The sequence below is a fragment of the Atractosteus spatula genome, chromosome 7, assembly GCF_055471065.1.
Source record: "Atractosteus spatula isolate fAtrSpa1 chromosome 7, fAtrSpa1.hap1, whole genome shotgun sequence".
Lineage (NCBI taxonomy): Eukaryota > Metazoa > Chordata > Actinopteri > Semionotiformes > Lepisosteidae > Atractosteus > Atractosteus spatula.
The window spans coordinates 26,526,842-26,553,675 of NC_142712.1; the positions used below are offsets into that span (position 1 = coordinate 26,526,842).

General features: G+C 37.4%; 1 protein-coding gene across 4 annotated transcripts in view; it reads right to left on the bottom strand.

Moving 5' to 3' along the window:
• The window catches only part of tmprss15 (transmembrane serine protease 15), a 255,332-nt gene that overhangs the window by 116,695 nt on the left and 111,803 nt on the right, over window positions 1-26,834 (bottom strand). For all 4 annotated transcript variants that reach the window (XM_088922408.1, XM_088922411.1, XM_088922410.1 and 1 more), the window contains 3 exons: window positions 7,205-7,355; window positions 6,722-6,866; window positions 6,341-6,430 (listed from right to left, as the gene is read on the bottom strand). In XM_088922408.1, coding sequence (XP_088778534.1) covers window positions 6,341-6,430; window positions 6,722-6,866; window positions 7,205-7,355 — 386 coding nt within the window. The remainder of the gene's footprint in view (window positions 1-6,340; window positions 6,431-6,721; window positions 6,867-7,204; window positions 7,356-26,834) is intronic.

Here is a 26,834-nt window from a genome sequence, read left to right on the forward strand (position 1 = left end):
CAACGGACACAAGGCAGAATACACCCTGGACATAGCGCCAGTCCATCACAGGACAGACAGACACAAACACACACAGACCAGGGCCAGGTTTCCCATAAACTAATTAACTTACCAGTATGTTTTGGAGTGCGAGAGGGAGTCATATCACACATATGGAGAAAAACCATGTAACCCAGAGAGAACATGTAAACCCCACACACACAGGATGGCAGGAATTGAACCTAGGACCCCAGTGCTGCAAGATAGCAATGCTAACCACTTTGCCACCATTATAAATGGATGGATATCTTAGTTATCTTTCTAGTTCACAGGTTTGCATGCATAATTTAATTTTGAAAGCCACTGAGACATCAGGTACTACTGTTGTATTTATGAAAAAGAAACAAAACAAAAAACATACTAACAACTGTGCCATCCTACGCCTTAGCTAATACATTTTATTATTCATAAACAGTTAACATTGTTAGCAAAATATTTTGAATTATATTTAACCCTATTTTTTCTTTAGTTTTGTATTTAACTTATTATATGATAGTCAGACTTAATGTATATTTGAACAATGAAAATATATTTTTACAAGATTTTACATTAAGCACTTAAAATTAATATGGTTAATAATAGTAAACTGTAACATGCTGTAACAAGATCGGTTAAACAGCGAAGAAAATGCTTTCAGAGAAAATGTTTCAGGTGTGAAGAACATAGATCTCCAATGCAATTTCAACCAAACCTGTTCCCACACACCCCGCCCCCACTACCATTAGAATATACACAAAGCACTCAAATCTTTCGAGCTAATGATCAGGTGACCCGAGAGAGAGCGAGAGAAACACCAAGGGGTATCACCAAGGGTATTAATAATACGATCTATAGTTGAAATCTGAGCCTAAATAAAAAGAAAAAGCAAGTGATTAGGTTTATGAGCAATCTAATTACTTATTCGTTTAAAACGCTATATAAAATAAAGTTTATTATTAATTTGCTGCACAGAGCGGTGAATATTGTTATGCATAAGACAAAGATAACGATCCTGATCAGTTTAGAAATCTGTGTACGCTGTAAGGTTTTTACTTCTTAAACTTTTAAAGTACACGTTTTGAATAGAAAGAAATCCTCTTCCTGTTACAGTATGTATAGCAAACTAGCACGTCTTTTTTCTCCAATCAGAGGGGTGTCAGATGGTGTCAGCCAATCACCATTCTGCGTTGGGTAGCAACGGGTGACTGTTCTCAGGCGGAAGATGTAAACAGCTTAATGTTCGTGTTAAATAATTTTTTAAAATTCAATTAAACGGGCACAATTAAGACATTAAATATACATATACATACTGTATACAGTACAGTTTGCATACGGTAATATGTTACGCGATTAAAAAATAAATAAATAAAACTGGAAGGTTCAGCACCAGCTGGATTCGAGCACACACCCTGCCCGTTGGCAGGCACGCACCTAGACCAGTTGGCTACAGTCAGCTCGCATGAGCAGGCAGGCGAAACAGCCCTACACAGCCCTGCCGCAGTACATGGATATAATCATACCGTTATTAAATTCTTGAGATACGCGATTCCATATTATATTCCCTTTTAATCAAATTCTAAAAGTATGCTTGTTGACTCCGGTATCACGTTAGTTAAAGACTTCGAAGCTTTCAATGTTTAGGGAGAAATGGAATACCGGTGTGTATTTTTCCTTGTGATATTTTAAGCTCTAGTTGAATGATAGGTGTCGCATTTTAAATCATTTTCGTAGTTAGAAATTATGAAACGCCCTGTTAAAAGCAAGGAAGTTTTTATGCCCGTTGAAGTAAAACAAAATGCCTGACAAAGTATGGCTTGGACAGATTCCAAGTGCTTGTACAAATGTGCTAAAGAAATTATACTTTGAGTATACAGCTTGTCCAAAGTCATCCATTATTAATACTATTAGTAATATCTCCGGTAAAGGCTTTGATGCATAAATATTTCTGATAAAGGTAGGTTGTGTACTTTTGTCCAACTGAGCAATCTTGCTTTCATAAAATATACCAACATTTTAATGACTGAAGATTAACATGCTGTAATACACTGTTCAAAATTAAAGGCTCAAATGCTGTACATGAGAGGTTAAGCTCCCCCTGGCGGTTTTACAAGGTGACGCCGGATAGTTTCCGGCAGAGCGTCAAATGACGCGCGATTAACACGTCACACTGCGTGACACTGCGAGATGCCGCGCCACGCCCACCGGGGTATGCCGCAAAATAACGCACGCATTTTGAATGGCTGCATCTGTACATTACAGTACTTCAGGTGGGTAGCTGCGTCAGCATGCGTAGACTGCAAAGGAACAAGTAACAGGTTTATTCCATGCTGAAAAGAGAAGAAAGAAAACACAACATTTTGGCTGTGGAGCCTTCTTTGGGTGTGATAAAGACAGAGCAGACAGCAAAGATTAAATAGCATAGGAGAACAAAAGTTGGGAGAGTGGAGGAGGCAGGATCAGGGTAGAGGCAGAGACGCCACCCAGGTGGTGCGAATTGGGGAGAGGTGAATAGAGGGGTGAAGTCCAAACCTGCAGGTGAATAGACAAGATTACACTAAAACAAATCTGTCGTTGAGAGAAGGGGGAAGGCGTGAACCTAGTTTCAGGATTATTTTTGTTTCTGATGTCTTTCTGCTATGGGAGTTAAGAAAACCTTCTTTGAGAACACAGACAGAGAGATCAGTGTGCTCATAGTCGTCTGAGGTGAAATGAGAAACTATGGGCTTCGAGAAATCTTCAATCTTTAAAGCCCTAACGTTCTCTGAAGCGGTCTCCGAGTCTCCTTCCTGTTTTCCCAACATAGATAGCTGGGCATTTCCCGCAAGAGATACAGTAAATGAGGTTGCTGGAGGTACAATAGGTCACCTGTGTGATCCGGAATTGTCCTGAGGGGCTTTAATTTAGTGTGGTGTTAGATATGTACTTGCAGGTGATGCAGCGAGCTCTGTTTCAGGGAAGAGTACCTGGTGTGGATCATTGTTGAGGGTGGTCAAGAGAGCTGTGAACAAGAAGGTTATGGAGATTAGGTGGTCAGCATTATGACATGGTGGGGCGGTCAGAAAAGAGGGCCCTGGTGGAGGGATCAGCCTATAGGATGGAAATGTTGTCATTAATGGTCCTGGGGATAGAAAGTATATTAGGGTGGAAGGGAAGCACCAAAGGAATGCGGTTGTTAGGCCAGGGGTTCCTGATCAAATTAAAGGTCTAATTAAATTTAATTAAAGGTCTGGGGGCTGTTTTTGGCTCAGATGAGGGCCCTGTCAATAACATGGGTGGGGTATCCTCTGTTGATTAAAAAGGAGTGTACTTTGAGTGCTTGATTCTTGGAATCCATGTCATCACTGTCCCCATAGTCGAAGGAACTGTGAAAAAGGGAGAGAGTTTTAAGTGTGTTTAGGGTGAAATGAGCTGTACAGGAGATAGCTGTGTGAATCCATGGGTTTGTAATAGACTGAAGTACACAGTCGGGGATGGTTAATGGATAGATTTATGTCTAGAAACGGAAGAGTAGTGGAAGATATGTTAACTGGATATTTGAGGGATGGGTGGAAGTTGGTGAAGTGATGCAGGAAGTGCTCTAACTTGTCATTAGAACCATATAACCACCTCCTCTTCCATTAGAGATGTCATCGTTATAATATAATTCCTAAAGGATTTCGCCTAAAATTTAATACTTTTTCCTTTGACTCTGACACCACCCAGAGTAACACTCAGAGGCTTCTACAACAATTTTCCCAGAAACTAATGCTTTCTACCATTTTCTCCCTCTAACAACAGATTACCCTTTCTGACAACAACGTCAAAGAAGCTAAGGAATTTTTACGGCTAACAGCTCCACGTCATCTTCCCTTTATAACTAACCTCATCAGATCCCTCCTCTCAAAACTCTACCAGTTCCTCACTTCAGAGGACAAAAAACTCAATTGTCTTCTACAGTAAAAAAACATCAACACCCCTACTACCTCCACCAGTCCTAACCTTGTTATTACTATACCCTCTGATCTCTCCCTTTTACAGGACAAGCGATCTCTTCTTGGCAAAGGCCTCAGTTTTGTACCAGTCCCCAGGAAGCTGGACATCCCCCAAACCCAAGTCAACCTCAATCGCTTTTACTGCAGGATTCGTCTCAGAATCCATTAATTGATGCCATTAACAATATTAATCCCAAGTAGAACTGTTGGACTCACCCCCTCTGGCCATGTTGCATATATTCATATATGGAAGTTTACAGGACTACTTCGACTTCAGAGTATGTTTGGTGATATATTATGTCACTTTGACTAAAATCATCAACAAACTAGATAAATTATTAGAAGTGATAGTTTAATGATTAAGGAACTTGAACACAAAACAAAAAAACACTGTTATTACACTCTATTCTTTGCCTGATCTAGTGATCTGGCTTCCATTACCAAGATATAGCTCCTTATTTTTCGGTGTGATAGGGTCACTCCCCCTAAAACGGTCCAGGAGAACTGAACTGGTCTCATTCATTAGTTCTCTGTGTGTACTGTGTTGTGCCATTGAAAGCAGCTGAGTTGAAAGGGTTCAAATGTAGGATGCAATCTGTGTGAAGTTTGCATGTTCTTCCTTTGTTCGCATGGGTTTCCTCTGGGTACTCCGATTTCCTCTCATAGACATGTCCAAAGACATATTGTTTCCAAAATTGTTTTTTTTCTGGGAAAATCAAATTTGTTGTGTGTGTGTATAAATTATTATAAGACCTTGTAAAACTTGTAAAAAGTAACATTTATTCATAGTACATTCTTTTTTTGATCTTAAGTAAAAAGTTTATTTTAGGTCAGTGGATGTCAGAGTTTCTCGGGCCTCCATCCTCACTGTCTTCTGTTACTTCCTACTTTGTCTAAATATAAAATTAGAGTGACTTTGTGGTTTAGTCCCAAGCAAAATAAATAAATGAGAAGTTTTTAACATAACACACAATGCTGCTTTTGACTTACTTGTGCCTTCTAAAAAATAAATAATAACAAACTTGTATATTATATAGCACCTTTGAAAGTGGCTTCTCAAAGTGCTTTTTCAGTAAGAAAAAGTTCAAGTAAGGAGCTTTGTCAGCATGTGTAGGCTGCAAAGGAACAGGTAAATGTTCATTCTATTCTGAAATGAAAAGAAACACAATGTTTTGGCTGTGGAGCTTTCTTCGGGTGTGTGAGGGGGTTTGAAAGTCTAGTCTTGGAACAGGCCCCTGTGAAGAGACACAATGCTTGTTTGGTGAGAGAGGGGGGGCAAGGAGACCAGAGGGGAGGAGAGGAAAAGTTTATGAGGTGGAATACCCTACCATAACCACACAGAGCTCTTTACTTTTTAAACCCAAATCGCCAGCAGTCATATCACCCTATAGCTCACAACTGGCAGCCCACAGAAGCTAAGTAGGTGTGAGCCTGGTCAATACCTGAATGGGAGACCTCCTGGGAAAAACTAAGGTTGCTGCTGGAAGAGATGGGGCCAGCAGGGGGTGCTCACCTTGCGGTCTATGTGGGTCTTAACGCCCCAGTATGGTGATGGGGACACTATAATATAAAAAGGCGCCATCCTTCGGATGAGACGTAAAACGTAGGTCCTGACTGTCTGTGGTCATTAAAAACCCCAGGGTGTTTCTTGAAAAGAGTAGGGGTGTAACACTGCCATTCTCACAAAATTTCACATTGGCCATTACCAATCATGGCCTCCTACTAAACCCCATCTATGAATTGGCAGAATTATCCCACTAATGGCTGATGTATGGTGAGCATTCTGGTGAACTATGGCTGCCATCACATCATCCAGGTGCATGCTGTACATTGGTGGTGGAGAGGAGTCCTCATTACCTGTAAAGCGCTTTGAGTGGAGTTTCCAGAAAAGCACTATATAAGTGTAAGCGATTAATAAAATCAGACATAGGTCAAGTTATCAAGTGAATGAACCCCAAATCAACTTCAGCAAGTAAACTTAAACCAATACAGATACTCAATTGTTTTGTTTGTAGTTAAGCTGTTTCTTTCTTATTTCATATTATCTGTCCTAAATGAATTCCCTTTTAGTTTACAGTATATATAAAATCCTGCTACAGTAATTAAACGTGATTTATTTCCTCTGTCCAAGCTTCATGTGAAAAATGTTTATTTCTGAGAAGGCAAAAAAAAGGATTGCAGAAATATTCATGCAAAAATTAATCCTCAGTACTCAGGAAGGGTAACAACAAAAAGTTATAGACACTCAGCCACTCCTAAATTTTGGGATGATCACCTTGTAAATAGTTAAATGATCAGTGAGAAAAGTGAAGTTATGGTGCATGCTCACATAGATTCATCATGTTACTTACAAAATGCGCTGTTGATATAATTGTGAGGATAGTTGGGAGAACTGAAAGTAGAATTTGGTTCCCATAGTTCAAAAGGTCCACCACAGTCAGCTGGTGACAGGGAAAAAATATCTCATCAAGCATGTTGATATCAGGACATTCTTAGATACTGCATTGATAATTTACAATTATTACAGAAGAATGATGTGGCACATTAAGTCAATACTACTTTTATAATAGGTAAACATTTCTGAAGACAAATGAAGTCTTTAGCTTTAGGTTCCTCATTATAAGATAGTTAATGTATGATTGTTGACCATTAAGATTGGTTTTGTTAATATTTTATTGAAATTGAACAAATGACTAGAAACATGAACACAACAGTCTGAAAATGTGACATACTGGGTTGGGATGGAGAGGTAGCAAGTGGCATGACTGGTGTCGGTTCTGGGTGGACTCCATTGATACATGGACCAATTGTCAGCCCGATGTCATCCAAGGCTATGTCATTCCAAAGGCCAGACATCTTCTGGGCTTCAAACACAACCTAAGAAGAGTTGTAAAAGCAGGACTACATGCTCAATGCCCTCCAGAGAGTGGGGCTTTTGTAGACTGACATTTCCTGGTTGTCAGTTTTTCACTTTTATCGTGTCATTTTTTCCCAGCACATACCATTTTAGGTGTCAGAGGTGAAGAATAAAATGCCTTTTTAAAATTAAGATTCGGCTTAACTTTACCCATGATAGTTATGGGGCGCAAGTTTGACAGAAAACCAATCAATAAAACTTGGAATGTTGTACCAACAAAAACAAACAAAAATGTATTGATCCTACCTGTATTGTGGATTGGTTTGACACAAACATCTGTAGATAGGAAGGTACTAACCATCAAATCAGTAGTGTCATTAAGCGTAACCTGTCCATAGTTCCAATTATCCCCGTAGTTTCCTTCTTTCTCAAAAATAGTTTTCAGCGTATCCTGTGTCTTAGAGGTGTAAACTCTAAGCCGGAAGACATATTTGCCATACATGTGATACCTAGAAGAGTAAAAAAATATTTATTTCATACTGCTGTATGTAACAGGGTGCCTGGACAGTAACTATACCTCTTAATATTTCTTAATTTAAGAAAAGACCATATGCATTATTGCTAGTCTCCCTGGGGCCCTACAGCCATCTCTTATCTTATCAGCTGAGGCTGCCACAATGGTCAGAGGCCAGATGGCGTGCATATTTTTAATAACATCTATAAAGGACCTTACTATTGATTGTAGCTCCGTGAAGTTGCCCCCCCTACAGACAGCACAAACGATGAAACCCACCTCATTCGTTAGTGCTATGTTTGTGCCAGTTTGTGGAGTTGAAAGTAGCTTTTGTGCTGCTTTCGTTTTCGAGATATAGCGCCTTGTTTTTTTGGGGTCGTGATGTCACTCAGCCCCCCTACAACGTCCTAGGTGAAGCGGACTGGTCTCAATCTTTACGGCTGCATTTTGAAGTTGCGCTATGAACTACTTGGGTCAACTTAGAGCATGGTGCCCCCTTTAAAAAATCCTGGTTCTGTTTCACATTTATGATTTTTTCACATGAGAAATACAGTGGTGTGAAAAAGTGTTTGCCCCCTTCCTGATTTCTTATTTTTTTGCATGTTTGTCACACTGAAATGTTTCAGATCATCAAACAAATTGAAATATTAGACAAAGATAACACAAGTAAACACAAAATGCAGTTTTTAAATGGAGGTTTTTATTATTAAGGGGAAAAAAAAATCCAAACCTACATGGCCCTGTGTGAAAAAGTGATTGCCCCCTAAACCTAATAACTGGTTGGGTCACCCTTAGCAGCAACAACTGCAATCAAGCGTTTGCGATAACTGGCAATGAGTCTTTTACAGCGCTGTGGAGGAATTTTGGCCCACTCATCTTTGCAGAATTGTTGTAATTCAGCCACATTGGAGGGTTTTCGAGCCTTAACCGCTTTTTTAAGGTCATGCCACAACATCTCAATTGGATTCAGGTCAGGACTTTGACTAGGCCACTCCAAAGTCTTCATTTTGTTTTTCTTAAGCCATTCAGAGGTGGACTTGCTGGTGTGTTTTGGATCATTGTCCTGCTGCAGAACCCAAGTGCGCTTCAGCTTGAGGTCACGAACAGATGGCCAGACATTCTCCTTCAGGATTTTTTAGTAGACAGCAGAATTCATGGTTCCATTTACCACAGCAAGTCTTCCAGGTCCTGAAGCAGCAAAACAGCCCCAGACCATCACACTACCACCACCATATTTTACTGTTGGTATGATGTTCCTTTTCTGAAATGCTGTGTTACTTTTACGCCAGATGTAATGGGACACACACCTTCCAAAAAGTTCAACTTTTGTCTCGTCAGTCGACAGAGTATTTTCCCAAAAGTCTTGGGGATCATCAAGATGTTTTCTGGCAAAACTGAGACGAGCCTTTATGTTCTTTTTGCTCAGCAGTGGTTTTCGTCTTGGAACTCTGCCATGCAGGCCATTTTTGCCCAGTCTCTTTCTTATGGTGAAGTCATGAACACTGACCTTAACTGAGGCAAGTGAAGCCTGCAGTTCTTTGGATGTTGTTGTGGGGTTTTTTGTGACCTCTTGGATAAGTCGTCGCTGCGCTCTTGGGGTAATTTTGGTCGGCCGGCCACTCCTGGGAAGGTTCACCACTGTTCCATGTTTTCGCGATTTGTGGATAATGGCTCTCACTGTGGTTCGCTGGAGTCCCAAAGCTTTAGAAATGGCTTTATAACCTTTTCCAGACTGATAAATCTCAATTACTCTGTTTCTCATTTGTTCCTGAATTTCTTTGGATCGCGACATGATGTCTAGCTTTTGAGGATCTTTTGGTCTACTTCACTTTGTCAGGCAGGTCCTATTTAAGTGATTTCTTGATTGAGAACAGGTGTGGCAGTAATCAGGCCTGGGTGTGGCTAGAGAAATATAACTCAGCTTTCCAAAGATGTGATAAACCACAGTTGATTTATGTTTTAACAGGGGGGGCAATCACTTTTTCACACAGGGCCATGTAGGTTTGGATTTTTTTTTCCCTTAATAATAAAAACCTTCATTTAAAAACTGCATTTAGTGTTTACTTGTGTTATCTTTGTCTAATATTTCAATTTGTTTGATGATCTGAAACATTTCAGTGTGACAAACATGCAAAAAAATAAGAAATTAGGAAGGGGGCAAACACTTTTTCACCCACTGTATATAAAAAACAATGGTCATGTGATACAGGAAGTTGCTAATCCTAACTTTTAATAACTTTTTTTAAAATACGTGTCTCAAAAGATGGGTTGAATCTTTAAACAGTCCTTGATTTACATATTAATTTACAAACGACACAATGAGAAACCGATTACTTCTTCAAATTTTTAAAAAGGACGCAGCTACGAAATACTGAGATGTGCTAGTTAAAGCCTCTTTGTAAGAACATGCAATTGCTTGTTAATGTTCGCCTATTAAGGCTACACCTGCAACTCGTCTGATTAAGGTATGATATTGGTGACAATTAAAATTTTCCTGTTCACACAAACGCACAGAAGATACTGGTATCAAAAGCAAAATCAACTGCCGCCCCCAACCCAGGCACAAAATTGAGAAACAAAATTGCAGATTTGTTTCTCTCGCACCAGTAACAGAGTGCTTGAACTCGGCAGACGGGGTCACTGTACAGATGCAGCCATTCAAAATGCACAGTAAAAACCCATACGACGGGCAACTACGTGTGCGCCACTGCGCCGTGTAAATGTAATTGGATGGCCAAAATTACCGACATTTTAATCCGCTTAGTACTGAATATTTATATGGAATTTTACCACTAAAGGGAATTTTTAGTAGTTGAGCATAAAAAGAAGAGGAGCATATTGCATAAACGATATTAATTTAGGAACATAAACATATTATGTAATCTGTATATTGCTGGTATTGGTATTTTAAAGATAAAATACACACTAGTATTCCATTTCTCTCTAAACATTTTAAGCATTAAAGTCTTACATGTGGTTATTTCGGAAACGTTTTTACGTGCTCCTTCTGACCATATAACTGTACCTTTATATACTTTGTGAAAAGTGATCATTTTAACCTTTTCTGCGATCCAGCTATCACCATGAGTTTTCTTTTAACAAACATTTCTTTGAAAAACTAAAACAGCAATAGCAAAATAGCAATATTATGAAGACTCTATTGACTTTTTTATATTTCTAAATATCACAACAATCTAAGGCATTTATTAATAACAATGAATAGTTTCAAACTGCTACTGATATCATTATCATCAATATGTGAAAAAAGTGAATCCTGTTTTTTTATGGTCTGTAGCTCAAATCCTGCTTAACTAAAAATTAGACACAAGAAGAGTATTATTGGACAATGTTGTGAGGCTAAAGAAATCAATAACGATATAAATTCAAAGATCTAAATATATTTAACGCATACGCCTGGCATTAGAGGGTGTGTCTGCTCACCTGCACGGTGACGTCACCGTCTTTCCCTCTGAATAGCTACAGTAGCAGGAACCTGTACTGTGTGGATCCCTTTAGATCTCCCTTCAGATTTAAAAGGTTATTAATAATATCTTCAGTGTCACATTAACATTGGAATGTTTTTCCAAGTGTAAAAAGAGGCAATACGCAATGTGTCTCCTTCATACATTTTCAGTTTACAGACCATACAAGATCATTTTTTATGAATAATGTCTTCCGTATCGCATTAAAATTGGAACGCTTTTCACAGATGTAAATCCACCTATTTTCTAAACGCTTTATCCAGGACAGGTAACAGTTTCATAACTCACCCTTCCCCCTGCCTGTCTGACTTTTTTTTAACCCTTCTGTGCCCGGATTGCAGCGGGTAAGATATTTTTCCAAGAAATATCTGATGACGAAGAAGAAAAATCACCCATTTTTCATGCACAAAAAGTGGTTATTAACTATCGAAACCTGTTTTTATTGCTTTTAAAGTCATGCAATTTCTAAGTTAAGCAGGAACACATCATTACATCTCATTTTTTTTAAATTAAAAAATTCGATTGCCCAGCCTTATAGGGCGTTTAAAATATTGTGGCATTATTATATAGGATGGACCAAGTGACTCAGGCACACTTTATGATGTGTTCCTGCTTAGACATTGCACGACTTTAAAAGCTATAAAAACAGGTTTCGATAGTTAATAACCACTTTTTGCGATTTAAAACAAAATGGGGGTAACAGGGACTCTCTCTCTCTTATTATCAACACTAGTCCAATTGTGGCTCTTTTGGTTTTATGGAGGGCTTCCCAGATACTGTCGTTGGGCATTCAGGTAGATTGCCAGGCGAAATAAAAACAGGTTTCGATAGTTAATAACCATTTTTTATTTGCAAAACACAAGTGAGTTTTCTTCCTCCTGATCAGCTTAGAAATCTGTGTACGCTGTAATGTTTTTACTTCTTAATTAAATACACGTTTTGAATAGAAAAAATCATATTCTGTTGTCTTCCTGGTATGTAGAACAGATCAGCAGGTCTTTTTTCCCCAATCAGTGGGGTGTCAGATGGTGTAAGCCAATCACCAATCTGAAGCCGTGCCATAATCTCTAGTATACGCACGCCCCAGAATTTTGACTTTTTACTGTGTGATAAAGAAATTTTAAAAACTACTTCTCAGCATAGATAAAAAAGCTTGGATTCTCATGTATCTGATACACGTATCTTTTTCTGCAGTCTTTGTTGCGCTCTTGAGGATCCTTGTGATATTTTGAGCTCTCGTTGAATAATAACTGTCGCATAGTTTAAATCATTTTCATTCTTAGAAATTATGAAACGCTCAGTTAAAAGCAAGGGAGATTATGTCTGTTATAGTGGACATAAAAACAAGAGTTTGCTGCAGCGTTATTGGAAACCCAATTTTAACAACAAATCGCTGGCATTATATCCCAGAAGACACAGACCAGCGCCAGTGGGAGCACGCCCAGAGCGTAAAAGAAAATGCCTGACGAACTAGGGATTGGACAGTTTCCAAGTGCTTGTACAATCGATGGAAATGTTCAAATAAATGTGCTAAAGAAATAAACAAAAAAAATCATTTATTCCTTTATCATATTGGCTAGCTAATGTCCTCTCTTTGCTAGTTACTTGTGGCTGTGTTTCTGCGTTGCGTAGCAACGAGGGACTATATTCTCAGGCGGAGGAACGTAAACAGCTTAATTTTCATGATAAATACATTTTTAAAATTAAAATTCATTCTATACAGCAATCGCATATTTGGGGACCGTTTCATAAAACTTTGATGCTTAAAATGTTTAGGGAGAAATGGAAGACTGGTGTGCATTTTTTCTTTAAACTACCAAGACCAGCCATGTACAGTACAGTTTACATACAGTAATATGTTTATGTTCCTAAATTAATATTGTTTATGACCTTTAGATGCGTTATGCTCCTCTTCTTTTTATGCTCAGCTACTAAAATTTCCCTTTAGTTGTAAAATATAAATATTCCATATAAATATTCAATACTAAGTGGATTAAAACGTGCACAGTAAAGACATTAAATGATTAAATCTTTCCACGACCGACCAACGCACCACGAGTGCCCCTGTTGGTCATTTTGGCCAGCCAATCACATACCGCTGTATGACTAGTTATGACGTAGGGAAATGCCCACGGTACGGGTTTGTACCGCGCACTTTGAATGGCTGCATCTGTAGTTATCTTAGACTTGCAGGTATATTTATTTACTTTTACGTAGAAAACAAGGCAAAAGAAATCTCTTAAAATGTTAATGCACTACTTGGTATAGGGAGACAAGGCACTATATCCCCTTTGGTTAGTGTCCATGGGTAAGGTCTTCCTTTTATTTTTATTTTTTTATTTTTCATATCTTTAGAGCTTTCAAAAGCTATAGAACATAGCATAAATATGGAAGAAAAACAGAAACAATGAAGGAGAAACAGTGAAGAAGACACACAGAGAAGAAGAAACTTCATCATCCTCCTAATTCTTTAAGCTTGAGCCATGCAAGAGGAGCTTGTTTGAACAAGATTTCAATCTGAACCTATTTTAGAAATTTTGTTGTCTTATTTATTTTAGGCAATTCCCTGTATTGTGAAATTCTCAGACTAAAAAAATTCTGTCCTGCTCTGGTGGTAAAATTTCTAAATGGAAATGGAAATTGTTTCCCATTAACCTTTGGGCATCCCTAATAAAGGAAGATACATTTTGTTTTGAGTCATATTCCTTTTTAAGGACACAAGCTTTGTTTATCTTTTTGGTCTGTAAACGTGTTGTATAATGTTTTCTGGCATCTAGCTGTGTTTCTGAGTCTGTAGATTGTAGGCCTCTGTAAAGCATAACGTTGTATATACAGATGCAGCCATTCAAAATGCGCGGGCGATACCACATTATTTTGCGGTACGCTGTACGCAGTCTACCACAAGCTACTGGTAAATACCGCGAGTTACCGTAAATTCTCCTATAATACGACAAGCAAAATAATAGTATCCGGAATTTCCGCAAGGTGGAGCTAATAAAGCTCAACCTCTCATGTTTGAGCTGTGGCCATCAAAGTCTTTAACGAAGATATTACTAATAGTATTAATAATGAATGACCTTGGACAAGCTGTAAGTGTAAACTCAAAGTATTGCCCTGGTCAACATTCTTTTTTTCATTGACCGTCTTTGTAAAAGTAACACCACAGCATTTCGCAATCACGCATTTGTTTCCAATCATGCAAAGTACAGTGATTCACCATGCCTTTCACATGCTCATAAAAGAGATTGATTTAGGAACATAAACATATTACCGTATGCAAACTGTACTGTATACAGTATGTATATGTATATTTAATGTCTTAACTGTGCCCGTTTAAGTATTGAATATTCATATCTAATTTTACCACTGAAGGGAAATCTTAGTAGCTGAGCATAAAAAGAATAGGAGCATACTGCAACGCGTGTGAAGGCCATAAACGATATTAATTTTGGAACATAAACATACAGTATATGGCTGGTCTCGGTACTTTAAAGAAAACATACACGAAACATGGTTTCATTATGACCAGAATCGGTCTTGAGATATTTTTAACTTGATTTACAGTATTTGAGAGGTATGTCTTAACACCGATACTACAGTGCTTAAGTACTGCTCACGTATATGTTTCTAGGTTTATATTATGCATTTCATACGGTCAAATTACTTTTGAGCAACTAATAAGAAGCGCGAAACGGTATGCGTTTTACTTTCGTTTTGTGCTGGGACCCGTGGATTGATTAGAGATATCAAGTACATACAAGTCATTTTTTAAATGTTGTAGTTCGTCTTGAAAAAATGTTACGAGTACATCATCTATCAACAATTACACAGGTTCTGTTTCCATATTGCGGATTTTGGTTACGTAATATTATTTTCTAGATTTCACGTTGTGAATATATGATTTGGGCAAACAGAGCCGCAAAGAAGTACATTATGGGTTGTTGTTTTTTTTTTTGCAGTTTTATCTAGAACAAGCGATGCTTAAACCTTTGTCTGATTCTTGTGAAACTATCCACACGACAGTTACAGTACCTAGGAGTTGACTTCAGTGATGTCACTGATGGGATGTTTCTAAAAATCCATCCTCTGTAAAACGTCTTCTCTAGTTGTCCTGCATATGTATTCGCTAATGAAGCTGTGTGTTCTGAGCCTGGATCTCTACATTTCTGTATGAACCAGCTTAGAGGGCTAAAGACAGCTTGTGTTTAAATTGAGTGTAAGGCAATTTATGCTTCTAAAGTCATGGTCAGCATTTATTATTGTACTGTGCTGTAAACTTGTTCTGTGCCAAGTCACATTATTTTATAGCGTTATCAAATCCGGTGGCACTGTGTGTTAGTTTCCTGACTCCCATGTCACATGGTCTGTGATTGAAACTTGTAAAACCGGTTTAATTCGTCACAGCCAGCACTCCGGTTGTAAAGTAGAAGCAGGCGAGATTTCCAGCGAAAAACACCTCCCCCTTCTTCAGGTGTGAGGGTCTTCTGCTCAGAATGAAACGCTAAAATGTAATGTAGGCTCTGAATGGGTTCAATTATGATTTGGGCTTGATTAAGGTCACTGCCTTTCATCTAAAACCCTACTTGAATCCTTCTAAACTAAAAATCAGTGTTAGTGAGTTCTAAATAAAGAGGTATCCAGGTAACAGTGAAATGGGCGGACAGTCTGGGGAGATCGCCCGTTTTCCATGTAAATAGTTCCCTGGTTCCGCACCCCTTGGTGTTTCTCTCGCTCTCTCTCGGGTCACCTGATCATTAGCTCGAAAGATTTCAGTGCTTTGTGTATATTCTAATGGTAGTGGGGGCAGGGTGTGTGGGAACAGGTTTGGTTGAAATTGCACTGGAGATCTATGTTCTTCACACCTAAACATTTTCTCTGAAAGCATTTTCTTCGCAGTTTAACCAATCTTGTAACAGCATATTAATTTTAAGTGCTTAATGTAAAATCTTGTAAAAATATATTTTCATTGTTCAAATATACATTAAGTCTGACTAGCATATAATAAGTTAAATACAAAACTAAAGAAAAAATAGGGTTAAATATAATTCAAAATATTTTGCTAACAATGTTAACTGTTTATGAATAATAAAATGTATTAACTAAGGAGTAGGATGGCACAGTTGTTAGTATGTTTTTTGTTTTGTTTCTTTTTCATAAATACAACAGTAGTACCTGATGTGTCAGTGGCTTTCAAAATTAAATTATGCATGCAAACCTGTGAACTAGAAAGATAACTAAGATATCCATCCATTTATAATGGTGGCAAAGTGGTTAGCATTGCTATCTTGCAGCACTGGGGTCCTAGGTTCAATTCCTGCCATCCTGTGTGTGTGGGGTTTACATGTTCTCTCTGGGTTACATGGTTTTTCTCCATATGTGTGATATGACTCCCTCTCGCACTCCAAAACATACTGGTAAGTTAATTGGTTTATGGGAAAACTGGCCCTGGTGTGTGTGTGTTTGTGTCTGTCTGTCCTGTGATGGACTGGCGCTATGTCCAGGGTGTATTCTGCCTTGTGTCCGTTGCTTACTGGGATAGGCTCCAAATCCTCTGTACTGGATAAAGAGATTAGAAATGGAAGTAAAGGCACTGTGTGGATGGAACTATACACAGTGTTAGAAACCCACTATGAAATGGCAGCATCTCACTGAGAATAAAATATTTTATAGTGCTGGCTTAAGGAAACAGCCTTTCCACCTCTCTTGCACATCAGTATCCATACCTAGTTATTTAAACAAATTGCCTCTAATTATAAACATCTTAATATGCTCTGTGGATCCGCATCAGCTATGTTTGCCCATTCCTTCAATTCATGTGCATCCAACACACAGTTCAATGCCAGCAACTACACATAATCTAAAATACAATCCTTATTTCAGTATCTATGTAAACATATAGTCTGTTAACTTCATCATCTTCATCAAAAGTATGCCTAACCCCATTAGGAAGTGTTCTTGTTATAAGTGTATTCCTCAGCTTTCCCCAAATTATCTTCTTCTTGCCAACATCTCTAGAGTTTTATCCTGCAATAACTCAGCCAACACTTAAATCTCCAAAAGCTGCTTGTGTTAATTTCTTTAAATCACAAATATCATGTGTAAATACTGGCCATGTAATACTCTGCATTGTGGAATAATAGTTTATTTTAAAGGGAACTAGAGAAACTAAGAACTACAGAAATCAAGAAAGGCTTTTTTTCTAGAATTAATTAATGCACATCCTGTTCACTGGGGAAATTAAATCCACACTGAGCAATCTTCAATATGTTCAGAATATGATAGCAAGAATCCTATCAGGGATGCATTACACCTGTTTTCGAGTCCTTGCACTGGTTACCTATCAGATTTCGAGTCAACTTCAAAATCCTTATCCTCCTTATATACTGTCCTACAACTGTTATTATTGATCTCCGAATTATTGTACTTGACATGACTTCATTCAGCCTTTCCTGAACGTCTATGACAGGCAGAGAGAGTGCTGTTTCTGGTGCGATCTTTTGCAGCTGACATTTCACTGTTTTAAACGAACAAGAAATTAGATTACTCATAAATCACTTATTCTATATAAACACAGCGTAATTGCCCTCCGAAAATCCTCTTTTTCTTTTTCGTTTTAGAGACCTTGATCGAAACTGATTTTAGATGTCAGAAAGGATTTATTTTCTCTGTATTTCCTACATTGCTTTGTCGAGATTTTAACTTTATATCTAGGCTCAGATTTCAACTATAAATCGTACAGTAATTAATAGCAGTAAATACTGATGTTTATACATAAAAAAGTCATGCCTTGGAGTATAGACCCCCAAAGGAATGCCATAGACTCAAACTGCAAAATAAACACATACAGAAAGAAAGTATTTGTATTGTAATTGCAAATCCTGGTACTGTATGAGTGATTGGTATGACTTTCCTCATTACAAATCTCTTATTAGAATTTAAATTTCTCTGTAACTCCAGGTCAGAACAGAGAAAATGTAACTGCCTTAAGGAGTTTACGATTATGAAAAATAGAAGGATAAGCATGATACGTATGTCTTCTGTCATTTTCTAAGTCATGTTACTGAGCACCAAATCTTATTGAGAATATGAATCCATTTAAGGTTTATACCATTAAAGTAATGGTTTATTCCATGCTGAAAATGTTTGTACCAGGCTTTTTTGAGGCCTGTTTAATTGTGTCTGAAGTCTGATGTTGTAAATTTTATTGTTAAAAAGATCCATGAAAATGTCACTACTAAAGTTAGCTGGTACTGTTGGTATTGTAAGTGGCAAGTAGAGCTCATATTTTAGATTTTGTGTAGTTGCTAGCGTTGAACTGTGTGTTGGATGCACATGAATTGAAGGAATGTGCAAACATAGCTGATGTGGATCCACAGAGCCAGCATATTAAGATGTTTATAATTAGAGGCAATTTGTTTAAATAACTAGGTATGGATACTGATGTGCAAGAGAGGTGGAAAGGCTGTTTCCTTAAGCCAGCACTATAAAATATTTTATTCTCAGTGAGATGCTGCCATTTCATAGTGGGTTTCTAACACTGTGTATAGTTCCATCCACACAGTGCCTTTACTTCCATCCATTTCTAATCTCTTTATCCAGTACAGAGGATTTGGAGCTTATCCCAGTAAGCGACGGACACAAGGCAGAATACACCCTGGACATAGCGCCAGTCCATCACAGGACAGACAGACACAAACACACACACACACCAGGGCCAGTTTAAATCTAACCTCAGAACCTTTCTTTTCAGAAGACTTAGTGTCTGTATCTGCTTCATTTTCTAATTTTGGTAGCACCTCTAACTGCTTGTCTTTCTTATATGCATTTACTTTATAATCTGTGGTCCTTTTATCTGTTTTTACATCTACTGTATTGCTTTGAGATGCCACCTTTAATGGTGATATATCAAATAAAGTTTTTTATTATTGTTATAGGGAAACATGATCAGATTTTCCCTGGTTCAGAAAAAAAGATCTAAAGTATACTAGTTTGTTACTCTTCTCATTCCCTTTGCTAAATGACTTTTCATACTAATCTGATCAATCTAACTGCCAGTTTTCTGTGCTTTCTCTATCCTGCTAGATTTGCAATTATTCTGAAAATTTTCATCTTGAAATAACTCATTTCTAAATACCTTTTTCACTGTTAACATCTTGCAGCAACTCTGCGACAAAATATACACTCTGACAGTTCATCCTGCTACCAACATTAAATAAAACAAATCTTAAGATTTCTATATTTATGTCTTTATTTAGTGGTTTCATTAGTGACAAAGGCTAAACTTTCTTGGAAAAATGTCTTTTATGTGTTGCGGAAAAAACTGACTTGCTTTAACAAAATATGTTTACAAATCCTTTCACCTGGCATTTTCGTAGTTAGAAATTATGGAACACTCTGTTAAAAGCAAAGGAGCTTTTATGTCCGTTGCAGTTCTTTTGCAACATGAATATAATTATATCGTTATTAATTTCTTGAGATACGCGATTCCATATTATATTCCCTTTTAATCAAATTCTAAAAGTATGCTTGTTGACTCCGGTATCGCATTAGTTAAAGACTTCGATGCTTAAAATGTTTAGGGAGAAATGGAATACTGGTGTGTATGTTTTCTTTAAAGTACCGAGACCAGCCATATACTGTATGTTTAAGTTCCAAAATTAATATCGTTTATGGACTTCACACGCGTTGCAGTATGCTCCTATTCTTTTTATGCTCAGGCACTAAGTAAAAGGAGATGCTTCATATTGCTTGACTAATTTTAAAAACTACGCTCCCTCGGTGCGCTGCTCTGGTGCGCCGGCTCTTACACAGTGCCTGTCTGCCGTAAGCGTTACAATATACATACCCAACACTGCTTGTACCCATCTGTCATGCAAATAAAACACCTTGAATTGAATTGAATTGAGGGGAGAGGGGGGGAATACTAAAGCCAATACTGGCTTTGACGTGCTAATGCGTTAGTTTAACATTCCGGGTGTGGCAGGCTTCCAATGTCAACTCGACTCGATTGGAAGACAATGAACGTATTTTGTGATATTTAGAAATATAAATTTGTTTGGTGCGAGTGAGGTTTTATTTAATCTCTGACCAAGGGAAACGTTTCATTTTTTCAAAAAAATGTTTGTTAAAAAATAAAGTCATAGTTCTATGGGATTCAATCACAGACCATGTGACATGGGAGTCAGGAAACTAACACACAGCGCCACCGGATTTAATAACGCAATAAAAACGCTATAAAATAATGTGACTAGGCACAGAAAAAGTTTACAGCACAGTACAATAATAAATGCTGACCATGACTTTAGAAGCATAAATTACCTTACACTCAATTTAAACACAAGCTGTCTTTCTGTATGAACCTCTAAGCTGGTTCATACAGAAAATGTAGAAATGCATTAGCCTGATTATGATTAAAAAACACATAATTAAACACGCGTTTGTGATTTAAATCAGAACACGATTTAAATCAATATAAATGTTTATATTGTAACGCATACTGTCCAGCCTCCATTTCTCTATAAAAATTTACTCTGTTGCACACACACACACACTAGAAGCAGGAACCGCTGTCAGAAGGGAAGATATGTTCAAAATATCGCAAATATCGATCATGTTGCGATATTTTGAAATATAAAAGTCAATTGATTGTCCATAATATCGCTATTCTATTTTTTCGAAGAAATGTTTGTTAAAAGAAAAGTCCAGCACCAGCTGGATTCGAACACACAACCTGCCAGTTGGTAGTCACGCACCTAGACCAGTAGGCTACAAGACAGCTCGCATGAACAGGCAGGCGAAACAGCCCTACACAGCCCTGTCGCAGTACACGGATATAATCATACCGTTATTAAATTCTTTAGATACGCGATTCCATATTATATTCCCTTTTAATCAAATTCTAAAAGTATGCTTGTTGACTCCGGTATCACGTTAGTTAAAGACTTCGAAGCTTAAAATGTTTAGGGAGAAATGGAATACTGGTGTGTATTTTTTTCTTTAAAGTACCAAGACCAGCTATATACTGTATGTTTATGTTCCAAAATTAATATCGTTTATGACCTTCAGATGCGTTATGCTCCTCTTCTTTTTATGCTCAGCTACTAAAATTTCCCTTTAGTGGTAAAATTCCATATAAATATTCAAAACTAAGCGGATTGAAATGTGCACAGTAAAGACATTGAATGATTAAATGTTTTCACTACCAACCAATGCACCACGAGTGCCCCTGTCGGTCATTTTGGCCAGCCAATCACTTACTGCGGTGCCCTACGGTGCCCTGCGGGTTGGTTACTGCACCACGGGTTTTTACAGCTCATTTTGAATGGCTGCATCTGTACATGCATAACTCGTGTATGTAATATTTTGTGTTGTTTACTTGTGTTATTTTATTTTTAATAAAATATTTTTTTCTCGTTTCTATCAAATTTAACTTTTTTATTTACTGTATTTATATTTATAAATTACTATTTTCCCAGAGCCGTGTCATAGAATATAAAAATAGTTTGCCTTTTCATACATCCTCAAAATGTTTTCTAACGCTTGAGTACAATTTACTTTATCACTCTCTCCTGGACTCTGGGTGACATTTGACTGCTACCTGTTTAGTTGACTTTGAGATTTTCTGAGGTACCTGGACATTAGTATACACATTCTCTGAGATTCTATTCTGTTTTGACATTAACACAAGAGATTGGCTGGTACTTGAATTATAACAAGGTCCTCCGGATTAATTATATTTAGAGTATGGTTTTACTGTGCACTCCATAAAGGAGTTTTCTAAATTTTACTGAGCTGTGCTGTGACTTCTGCACCCACATGTAAGACTTTGATGCTTAAAATGTTTAGGAAGAAAGTAGAATACTGGTGTGTATTTTTTCTTTAAACTTCCAATACCAGCCATGTACAGTTTACATAATATGTTTATGTTCCTAAATTCATTATGGTTTATGAGCATGTGAAAGGCATGGTGAATCAGAGATTCTCAAAACTTACTTTGTATGATTGGAAACGAATACGTAATCAGATCAACAAAATGCTGTGGTGTTACTTTTTGTCAATGAAAAAATAAAGTCTTTTCATTTACAAAGATGGTTACAAAGAAAGTGGACCATGGTAATACTTTGAGCTTACAGCCTGCCCAAGGTCATTCATTATTAATACTATTAGTAATATCTTCCGTAAAGACTTTGATGCATAAAATATTTCTGCATAATTAAAATATTTATGATAAAGGTGGTAAGTTGTGTACTTTTGTCTAACTGAGCAATCTTGTATCATAATATTCTGACTTTTTAATGTTTAATAATTAACATGCTGTAATACACAGTATTATACACAAAAGTATTAAAAGTCTAAGAGTATACAACTTAAATTCTTAATTGGAAAAAGATTGTCCTTCAGCAGTGACCGGGATTTGAAACCAGGCATTTTCTGGCGACAGCTCAAATGCTGTGCATGAAAGGTTAAGCTTTATTAGCTCCACGTGGTGGTTTTTCAAGGTAATTCCAGATACTATTATCATAACTGCAGTATGATGCGATATGATGTGTTATGACGTGACAGGCCCACCATATTTTATTGCAGCATACCTCGCTCATTTTGAATGGCTGCATCTGTATTCTGCTACTTATCTTCACTAATTTTCCCAGCCTATTAAAATTAACAGTAATAATGTTGGCAAACCAACAAGTGAGACAGTATGGTAAAACCTTAAAATAGCTCTGAGTTTCCTAAGTCTCTGTTGGCCTATTTTATAAATGGTGTCTATGACCAGTCCAAAGCACTTGTAGTCATTGACAACTTGTATATAGTAACTATTAATTACAGAGTTCTGTGAAGGACCTTTTTTTGTGCTGCATTTGTGCTGGTTTGTGCCAGTTAAAGTAGTGCTTGTGCTGCTTTCATTTCCGAGATATAGTGCCTTGTTTTGTTGGGGTTATGATGTCACTCAGCCCCCCTACAACGTCTTAGGGGAACTGAACCTGTCTAATTGTTTAGTGTTACGTTTGTGCCGGTTTGTACCGTTGAAAGTAACTTCCCAGCTGCTTTCGTTTCAAAGATATAGTGCCTTGTTTTGTCAGGGTCGTGATGTCACTCAGCCCCCCTATAACGTTGTAGGGGAACTAATAAACTGGGACAAATGAAGCTTAATTTTATAATATTTCTCAAGATATCAAATAAAATAAGTTTCTCAAATAATTTTACTTTTAAATAAATTTGTGGGGTGGTCGATGTATTCAATTTAAAGACAAAAGAGTGGCATCATTATTACAGTACAGCATTTCTAGTTTGTAAAGTAACTGATGATTTGTAAGTACAGAGTGTGTTAGTACCTGTAAACATGCTTGTAGATAATCACGTATTTACCCAAAAAACAAAGCGCTATATCTCGGAAATGAAAGCAGCACAAACGTTATTTTCAACAACACAAACCGACACACATTGGGTTTCATTGTTTGTGCTGTTTGTTGGGTGGGGGGCAACCTCTTGAATCTGGGTAAGCAAACATGTCCTGGGTCATTACATTACGTACTGTAAAACACACGACTTCACCTAGGTGAATTATGACAATCTAACAAAGGCAGTCATATCTGTTTCTTCAGAGGTCAAGGTATGCCCTCACGGTGTATTCAATACCAAGAATTTACCAGAAATACAAAGATAAAAGGACTCAGAGCTAATTGTTTCATTTTTGTGTGTAAGAACCCTGTAAATACAAACGCATGGATAATGACAATTTATTAAAGAACTTAGATATATGTTCACTTCTGTTATGTGAAAATAAAAATGTTTTTCCAATATTGTCATGGTCTGCATGTGAGACAGTAGGCTTTCCAATGTTGTTTTGCAGATGTGTTATGAACTATCTGTGTCAACTTTGTACATAGTGCCCCTTTAAAAAAACATCCTGGTTCTTTTGGTGAATGTGCACGAATGTTCTTTGCATAAAAAAGAGCAACAATAGTTTTGTCATTCATAAAGTTGCAAATTCAAGGCTTTTTAAAGGCACATCCCTTGGTGCACATGTTTATTTAAAGAAGGAGATAATGAGAAACTGATTACTTTTTCAGATTTTCAATACCCCGCTATGGAGTAATAAGAAGTGCTAGTTAAAGGCTCTTTGTAAGACCATACAATTGTTGCGAATGTTGGCTTTTTTAGACTACACCCGCAACTTTTCTGATTAGGGTATGATATTAGTGACAAATTTAATTTTCTTGTTCACACAAATGCACAGAAGATACTGATATTAAATGCAAAGTCCACTGCCACCTCCCACCTGGGCAAACAGAAAAACAAAATTGCAGAATTGTTATCCTCGCACCCATAATAGAGCGCTTGAAGTTGGCAGACTCGGGAGTAACTGAAGGTCAAAGTCACCGTGCATGGTCACGTGATCACCCGGAAAAGAACAAAAAGAAGCTGGGAGGCTACTTTCAATGGCACAAACTGTCACAAACACACCACTAATTAATGAGACTGGTTTGGTTCCCTTACAACATTGTAGGGGGACTGAGTAACGTCACATCCCCAAAAAGAAGGCACTATATCTAGGAAACAAAAGCAGCTTAGGTTTCATCGTTTACACTGTTTGTAGGAGGGGCAGGTTCATTAACCTTAATTAGCGTGGGTTGTGGGGTGTTGCATTTTTTTCCCAAATCTATCATAAGTTCATTTGTTTTGAAAACGCTTAACATCAAAGAGAACTCACTATGCCATTTAGCAAAAATAATTTAGAATGGTTCTGTAATGGTTTTCTAGGTCCTTTAATAAGATGATCAGGGATGTGTTATCAACAGACTTAAGGAAATGAAGAAGATCAAGTAGGTATCTATGTCAGCATGCAAAGGAACTGATAATGCTTTATTCCATGCTGAAAGGAAAGAAAAGAGACACAATGTTTCTGCTGTCGTGTGTACGTGTGTAGACAGGTGTACAACAGGTGTGTAGACACCTGAAAAAGGCACCACAGCCACAACATTGTGTCTCTTTCCTTTTTCTTTCAGCATGGAATAAACCTTTACCTGTTCCTCTTCATCTTAATGAGATGTTTGTCTGTTTGCTCTTGCAATCAATAGCACCCAAAATGTACAAAAACAGGGGCAAAGTAAAGCCCATTGGTGATCCAGTAAAAGTGTACAGAAAATCAGATAATCGTTTCACCAAATTAACCTGTTGAGACCTGTTTACTAAGAAATCTAGAATCAATCTTACTAAATTACTGTTTAAGTCAAAAATTCTTTGAGAGTTTGCTGATATATCATAATTAACAATGTGAAAATTGCTTCATCTAATATCCTTCTTTGTAATGTTTTTCTATCCAGACTTTTCATTAGGAGAAATGTGAGAGCAAATGCCCTGTAGATGTTAAGATCACTTGGCCTGGCATTTTCTGGATTGGGAATAATAATAGAATCCTTCTACAAAAAGTAAATGGTTTGTAAATTTAAGGACATCTGAAATACCAGACTAACTCTCACACAGCTCACCTGCATACAGATGCAGCCATTCAAAATGCGCGGGCGATACCGCATTATTTTCCGGTACGCTGTACGCAGTCTACTGCAAGTTACCGGTAAATACCGCAAGTTACCGGTAAATACCGCTAGCAAAATAATAGTATCCGGAATTTCTGCAAGGTGGAGCTAATAAAGCTCAACCTCTCATGTTTGAGCTGTAGCCATCAAAGTCTTTAACGAAGATATTACTAATAGTATTAATAATAAATGACCTTGGACAAGCTGTAAACTCAAAGTATTGCCCTGGTCCACATTATTTTTTTCATTGACCGTCTTTGTAAAAGTAACACCACAGCATTTCGCAATCACGCATTTTTTTCCAATCATGCAAAGTACAGTAATTTTTGAGAATCGAATCACCATGCCTTACACATGCTCATAAAAGAGATTGATTTAGGAACATAAACATATTACCGTATGCAAACTGTACTGTATACAGTATGTATATGTATATTTAATGTCTTAACTGTGCCCGTTTAAGTATTGAATATTTATATGGAATTTTACCACTGAAGGGAAATCTTAGTGCCTGAGCATAAAAAGAATAGGAGCATACTGCAACGCGTGTGAAGGCCATAAACGATATTAATTTTGGAACATAAACATACAGTATATGGCTGGTCTCGGTACTTTAAAGAAAACATACACGAAACATGGTTTCATTATGACCAGAATCGGTCTTGAGATATTTTTAACTTGATTTACAGTATTTGAGAGGTATGTCTTGACACCGATACTACGTAAGTACTGCTCACGTACTGTATATGTTTCTAGGTTTATATTATGCATTTCATATGGTCAAATTACTTTTGAGCAACTGATAAGAAGCGCGAAACGGTATGCCCAGGGCGTTTTAGTTTCGTTTTGTGCGGGGACTGCTTTAACTATATCGCCGTGGATTGATTAGAGATATCAAGTACATACAAGTCATTTTTTAAATGTTGTAGTTCGTCTTGTAAAAATGTTACGAGTACATCATCTATCAACAATTACACAGGTTCTGTTTCCATATTGCGGATTTTGGTTACGTAATATTATTTTCTAGATTTCACGTTGTGAATACTGTATATGATTTGGGCAAACAGAGCCGCAAAGAAGTACATTATGGGTTGTTGTTGTTTTTTTTTGCAGTTTTATCTAGAACAAGTGATGCTTAAACCTTTGTCTGATTCTTGTGAAACTATCCACACGACAGTTACAGTACCTAGGAGTTGACTTCAGTGATGTCACTGATGGGATGTTTCTAAAAATCCATCCTCTGTAAAACGTCTTCTCTAGTTGTCCTGCATATGTATTCGCTAATGAAGCTGTGTGTTCTGAGCCTGGATCTCTACATTTCTGTATGAACCAGCTTAGAGGGCTAAAGACAGCTTGTGTTTAAATTGAGTGTAAGGCAATTTATGCTTCTAAAGTCATGGTCAGCATTTATTATTGTACTGTACTGTAAACTTGTTCTGTGCCTAGTCACATTAT